The 7,436-nt window shown below is 43.1% G+C and overlaps 1 protein-coding gene across 2 annotated transcripts in view; it reads right to left on the reverse strand.

Annotated features, from left to right (window-relative positions):
* Positions 1-7,416, reverse strand: part of PTDSS1 (phosphatidylserine synthase 1) — a 28,407-nt gene extending 20,991 nt beyond the window's left edge. For both annotated transcript variants that reach the window (XM_005479486.4, XM_005479485.4), the window contains exons 1-3: positions 7,070-7,416; positions 1,817-1,908; positions 297-341 (exon numbers count right to left, since the gene is read on the reverse strand). In XM_005479486.4, the coding sequence (XP_005479543.1) occupies positions 297-341; positions 1,817-1,908; positions 7,070-7,248 (316 nt within the window). In that variant the 5' untranslated portion in view covers positions 7,249-7,416. The remainder of the gene's footprint in view (positions 1-296; positions 342-1,816; positions 1,909-7,069) is intronic.
* Positions 7,417-7,436: the final 20 nt, after the last annotated feature.

Consider the following 7,436-nt stretch of genomic DNA (forward strand, 5'->3'; position numbering starts at 1 on the left):
AGCTGAAAGTAGGAAAGGTGTGGGGGAAGGAGATTGGGAAGCACAAAACAGGATTAGTATCAGAATTAATGATCCCTTTTTCGTGATTTCATTTACACCATCCCAACACAGAGTGACTACAATGAAATTCCCAGATATAACTAAGAATAGATTATAAGCAACTGTTCAGGAGCAGGAGGAAAGTAACATTCACAGAAGTTTGACACACAATTATGTTTCATGACAATTCCGTTCATTAGAAAGCTAAAAAGGCAGGTCCTGCAAAATCAATGCAAAAGTTGGAAACACAAACTTACCAAAAACCATCCTCCATAGAGCAGGGTGAGGACGTGTAAAGGGTCCTATAGACAGCAAACAAAAAGCTCATTAGGAGACAGTCAGTAAAAACCACAAAATTTATTTTTGAGTCATTGCATATGACTACTTGGCATGAGCATGGATCAGTTCTTCATCAAACTATGTAATACACCTGAAAGCTGGAGCTCTATGCTGTTAAAAAAAAATCCAGCAGATTTCAGAGTGGAAAAAGGAGACTGCCAGGTGGTAACATGAAGACAATTTTTCACTGTTTTTATGGAGTCATGTCCAGAACAGTAGCATGCTGTTTGTTCAGCAGATACCACATCTCAGGTGTCACCTGAGGATGTCCTGACCTGGTTTCCAGAATGCAGCTTGCTCCCAGTTAACATATCCCATACAAATTTGTCTGTGTTAACAAAGAAACATGGTCCTTAGTCTTCAGACCAACAAGAAATGTTACCAAACAGGCCTCCTGAAATTTCCAAACTGAGCATCATATATAGCTGACAAGAAGGAAGACACCTATGCTCTTTACTGGTGTCAAATTATTTACTTTAGAGCCAGGGATGAAACTGATTTATTAGACTAAAAACCTCTCAGCTAATGTGAACAGCAGAGAAGGTAAATCTGGTGAAACTGGAAAACATCTAAAGATGAATCAGACACTTAGGTAGCAAGAAGTGGCTCAACAAATATTTTCAGCACACATTGCAGACCACTCTTCCACCACTGTATGCATCAAGCTGCTTTTTCTCTGGCATTCAGTTTTCTGGGCAGCACTTTGTGAAAAGCATGCATATAGAACTTTAACATCTGGGGAAAACTCTGCAGTACAAAGCTGCCCTGCACATGATCACTATTTTTTCCTGAACACTGCTAACTTGTTTACACTTAACCCAAGAATCACAATTTTGCTGATAGGAATAAGCCAAAATGAAAAAACCAAACCAGACAAACCATGTATAAGTATTTCTTCCACAGAATTAAGTGACACAGAAACGTTCTTACATTTTTATACTTTCTGCTCCTCACGCAACTACCAAAACTTTTGTCCAACTTTAATTTCTACTGAGCAACTGAGGTTTTACATTGTAAATGCAATTTAAACCATTTCTATTACTATCTTCTGCTAAGGTGCTGTGTCTGAGAACTTTTAGAATTACACTTCTGCTGAAACATACTGAGGCAAAGTCCTCCTAAACATTATTTAAGGGTCTGTTGGCATCATTACTTACAATCTGAGCTGCAACTGCACATCTGCAAATAGGACACTGATTTTGAGAACTTAACTTCCTTGTTAAACACAGACTATAAATAACAAGCTATAAATAACACTTATCTCTGCTCAGTATGACTACAACCCATTTTTAGACTGTTCCTTAACATAAAAGAATTCCAATGAGTAAAGAAAAATACACTGAAAATTGGTATTTAAATAAAAGTCCAAGTAAATATAGTGGCAATAAAGAGAAACATTTTAAAAACATGAAGAACAAGCTGTATAAACCTTACTCACCATTAGGAAAAGCTAGAACACTGATGATTAGAAAGAAGAAAATCACAGAGAGGATACCCCTCCAAATATTATCCTCTGGTACAGAATCATCCCTAAAGAAACAGACAACACAGTATTAAAGTACATTATAAGGATGAAGTCAAAAGGCTCTCAAGATATATTATTTAAATAAAGAATATAAGGAAATTAAATATAAGAAATATGCATGCCCATTACGTTACAAGTTAAGACAGTAATTGCACTGAATGATTTTCACACTACACTTCTGGGTGTCTCTTTCTTACAAGAGGGTTAAGTATTTAGTAAACACATGCAAGCCATTAGCGTTGTTAGAAGTGAGTGTAGAAATAATGATCACATTTAACATAAGGTGAAAAATAAATCTTCCTGCTTTAATACTTACAGAAACATCACTGAATTACTTTTACACAGCAACTTTTACACCTAAACTAAAACCTCTGGAAGCCTGGATGCAATTCCTAGGTTTCCTTCTGCTGTTTTGGTGCTACTTGCAATATCCTTCACTTCCTTTTGCCTATCCTCAACATCAAATGCCTGAGATCAGGGCAGAAATAATTATTATAATCAGTCTTTAGAAATAATGAGTGTACAGCTTAGAATCTGTAACAGAGACACAGCACAACCTGAAAGACTCAAATAAAAATATCAATTGCTTTAAGATCTATTAAGCCAAAGCTCTGAATCATGCATCAGTTGGGCTGCTGTTACATTATAGCCAGAAGACAGACCTAAGAATTCAGTTTGGAATGCTGAGGCAAACTTGACAGAGCCCTTTCTTTTCAGGCAGGTAGAAGATTAACAAAATAACTCTCCCCTAACTTTACTAACGAGCAGACAGCTTCTGGGATACTTCAGTAATACAAAAAATCAAACTTCAGTCTATCATAGTATAAACATTGAATATTTCATAATACTCACTACAACTAAAGTCAAAGTTTTACTATCTGGGTAGTTAGCATGCACTTAGGATCAGTTTATTCATTTGAGTATATTTGTTTATTTATCCACAACACAATAACAAAGTAATTCCTAGCAAACTTTGAAGGTATAAAGCTCTTCCTGGAAGAGCATCTGTCATATTTCTGGGTGGTTCAGTAAAGAATCCATGACAGCATAAATGCTCTCCACATTAGATACTTGCTGCAGTTAGAAAATATTTCTCACTTAGCCAAATTATTTTTCTTTTCCTCAAAACTGAATCTTAACAGCTTCACAGCAGGCTTTCATCACTGTGAGGCATTTAAGCACTGTGTTAGTTTAAATGTATGGAAGGAAAAAGTGCATTAAACACAAATGGTTTCTCTGCAGGCCTTACGGACTTCCCACAGCATTTTTTTTAACCAGCTGAGCTCAGCCTCACCAGTCATTTTCCAGCAGCCATGCTGCACAGGCTGACACTTTATACCAGCCATAAACTCCAGGTCCCAGAGCTTAACTCAGGCTCCCTTGGCAATCCCAAGACTCACGCCATCCAGAGCACTTCCTGGCCAGAGCCTCCAGCTCTGATGCCTCAGACAGTAGAACCATATCCCTCTTTTAACACATGTAAATAACACACTGAAACATTCTGTCATGGCTGTCACCAAGAGGATGAACAGGTTTTTCTTTTAGATAGAACAAATAACTACAGTTGCATCACATCAATTCATCACAGCCAACAAAGAAGTGAAAGACATTGTGATCACATCACTTAACTGCTGCACCAGGTGAGACTAAAGGTCCTCCCTTTGCATATCAGGATTCTGAGTACTACTCAGCTTCAGAAAAGCTCTCCTAGTCATGTTGGCACCACTTTCCCCCAAAATCAACAAAGATGTATGCAGGGTTAAGCTGCAATTCATTCCAAGTGAGTGGCAAAGCATTTGACTTTGGCTTGCAGATAGATTTCACAAGGGACAGACACCCAGTCTTCTTGCCAGAAGCAGGTAAGAACTGGTGTGAGCAAGAAACTTGCTGCTGCACACTAGCTGGTATAAGAATTATAGTGTTTACCTGGAAGAACTGTTCTGGGGAATGCCAAAGGGAAAGATGCAATCATAACAAGCTGCAATTGGGAAAATGTACTAAATCATCTCCTTACATAGCCATAGAATTGTTGACTCTGATTTTGAAATACAAGCATTCATGCAGCAGAAGCAAGGTCTCTAATGCTTACATGGGAGGACAGACAAAAATTCTCAATTTTAACCCACTTTATAAGGGCATTTATCAATTCTGTGGCTTTTTAGAGAAGAAATTTTAAAAAACAAAGAGCATAAAAACTGCATAATCTTTATCCCTCTTCTGTTCTTCTCCAGAGCAGTAGACTACAAAAATGTCAACGAATGAGTTGTTATGTCACCAAAAAAAAGCTGTGGGGGGGGAACTCAATTGAGGAAAAAATAGCTAGGACACTAAATTTGGAACGTGGAAGAAAGAGGAAAAACATCTTCCATAAACTCAGCCAAACCTAAATACAACTAAATAATCCAGTTTAATCAAGGGACATGCAAGACAAAAGCCCTACATCCTGCAGGTCCTACTCCTGCTTCCACAAACCCAGGCAGCTTCATCCCAGAAGCCACTAGTCTGTCACCCTCCTCAGTCCTGTTGTGTCCCACAAAATATCCCTCCAGGACTCACTCCTGCAGGCTGCCTCGGGACTCAGAGAGGGCCACACTCCTCCATCTAGGGTGGAAGAGGACAGGGAAAGCTAGAGCCACTCCCCACCTCTGCCCCGAGGCACAGGATGGAAGCAGTGGAGCCTCTGTCTGGCTCATTCAGCAGGAAACAACCAAGGAAGCTGCAGCCATTGTCAGAAGCACTAGAAGGATGTGCTTTAAAGAACAGAATACTCTCTATTACCCACTTTAACATAGAAAAATTAAAAACCACATTCCTTTTGGATTATTATTATTATTATCATCATACCTGAAGATTCCTGCTATCTGAAGTCCAGTTTCACCCTTATCTGTCAGCTCAAAAACAGTAGCAGCTGCTCTCAGTGATCCTAAGGAGGACTTCATGTTATGTATGGCTTGCTACACACAAGGGAAAAGCATTTTCTAAGTTCCTCAGAACTCTCCACATAATTCTGACACAAAGCAATTATAGAAGAGACAAGAATTTAAGGAACACAGAATTTCCTCTGTCTATGGTGAAGTTCCTGAAAAAATAAATTTTACTTCACAACATCAGCATGAATCAATCATAGAAAGTCCCCCACTCAACAAAGTGCCCAGGAGAGCTACGGAACAACTGACAGCACAGGGGAAGCAAAGAATCACTTGTGACACCTTACAGGGAAGTCTACAGGGCCTTGTGCCCAGGAAGTGGGAAAATGAACTTAAACATCACCTTAATTGCATGAGTCAGTGTAAACTCAATGCAATAAGCTGATGGAAAGGAGCACAGACTGTAAAAGCATGTGAGAAAGTATCTCCTCTTCCCCAGTCTCTCAAAGAGTGTATATGGTTTGAATAGTGTCCCAAATGAGGCCCAGAGGCAGCACTCTGATATCAATCAGATCTATGAAACTCCTACAATAGTTGAAAATTGCAGAAGGAGGAGAGGGGAGAAAGTAAAATTAGAGTACCTTCTACAACCTGAGAAGAGGAGAAATAGAGAAGAGTTAAACAGAAGTCAACTGGTATTTAAACACAGGAAGTGAGGCAGAGATAGACAGAGGGAAGAAAATGAAAATGAAGAAGTCAGTTAGAAAGACACACCAGCAATCCTCTTGGAAAAATGCAAACAAACATTCCAGAAGTGAAGCAATTTTATTTGGGCCTGGAAGACTCCAAAGCACTGAAATTGCTTCTTAGCTCACCCTCTGCTTGAAAGAATTAATGGCAAAATTCCTTCCCCAAAGGTGAGCAATCCATTAATCCTCCAGAATGACACTGTGATGAAAATTTCTCAGTGAGTCAGAACTTTGACCTAAATTAGCCCTTCAGGGGAAAAGTGATGAGGCAAAGGGACGAGGAGCACTTGTACCAAAGGTCTGTAATTAAACATTGTAACAGAGCACAGAAATACGTCTCTGATTTTGGAGTTAAGAAGGGATCCAAGTAGAACAAGGGATGTGCTCACCAAAAGTATCTCCCTTGGGGCCATACACATGTTGAAACAAGAAAAGGCACACCTCAGACCATTTGCAGTTACACTATGTTACTTTTCCTTACGCCCCTGTCTCAGCTCAAGCCAGGCTTGGCCATTATTTCACAGCTATGAAAACTAAACATTTGATTCTTAGAATAAGACAAGATTACACACTGAACTGTGCATCAGGCTTAGTGACAAATAATAACCTTCTTACATCAAATGGAGAGTTGTCATAAATTCATGTTTTAAGGTCGCTTTCAAGGGGGAATTCGCCACAATCAGAGTTTAAGCCACAAGACCACTGAAATTCATGACTGCGTACACACAGTGCCATAAAAGTTTAAATGAGTCTAAAACGCACTGCACTACCTAGCCAAAACCTCACAGGAATCACTGCCTACATACAACACAACTTAGTCTGCAGGAGGATAACACAAACATCTTCACATCCAGTGGGAGGCAATAAAAAGTATGCACAACTTCAAAAAACATGCAGGATACCCCTCAGACTGCACTGCTATACCCCTTGTTTTCAAAGCAACGTTCCTGAAAAACCTGTCCGTTCCTGGCAGTATGGCCACGGATGACTGCAGGGGTGATGCCCACAGAACCCTCCCTCCCTGTGGTGTGCCAAGGATGGGGCTAAACCCACCCATGCCAGGGCCTGAGCCCTGCTAAGCCCACCCGTGCCAGGGCCTGAGCCCACCCGAGACTGGCCACAGACAGCGTGGGGTACAGAAGCGGTGCCACAGAACAGCCACTGCCGTGCACCGCACGCTTGGGAAACCATCTACACGAGTGATGTCACCGCGGGGCTGCTCGATAGCCTAATAAAGGCCATTTCTGGCAACTCCTTGAAACACACATTTTAGTAGAGACTTCAGCAGAGATCCCCAGATCGATGACCAAGTTCCCAGGAAACGCAGTGAGGATGATGCCCGCTCTCCATTCAGCACGGGCCTGCCGAGCGGGGGGCGCGGGGCGCTGCAGGAGCCGCCCGGGGAGCGCACCGCAGGCATGGCCCGGCCGGAGCCGCGCTGCCTCTGCTCGCCCCGGGCCCGGCACCGAACCTCCCCATTCCCTGCCCGGGAATGCCGGGGCTGCCGGCACCCAGGGGCGGGGCTGCGGCTCCCCGCGGCGGCCGCGCACCTGGTGAAGGCGAAGGCCATGAGGCTGAGGATGGTGAAGCTGAGTAGGGTGATGGTGTGCGGGCGGTAGAAGAACTCTAGCGTGATGTCCTCCACCTGCTGCTCGTTGATCATGCGGAAGTGCAGGCGGTAGTTTACGTCGTCCTTGCTCAGGGTCCGGCTCCCCACGCACGACGCCATCTCGCCCCCTCTCTCCCCTCGTCTCAGCGCGGCTCTGGATGTGCGGGGCGGCGCGGCCCGAACCAGCCCGGCCGCCCGCCTGTGCCGCGTCCCGCCGCGCACAGCCGAGCGGGCCGAGCGGGGCAGCGCCGCGCCCGCCGCGCCGAGGGGCGGAGCTCGCCCGACCGCGCCCACGAGGCGAGGGAGGG

This window comes from Zonotrichia albicollis, chromosome 1 (genome assembly GCF_047830755.1).
Source record: "Zonotrichia albicollis isolate bZonAlb1 chromosome 1, bZonAlb1.hap1, whole genome shotgun sequence".
NCBI classification, from domain to species: Eukaryota; Metazoa; Chordata; class Aves; order Passeriformes; family Passerellidae; genus Zonotrichia; species Zonotrichia albicollis.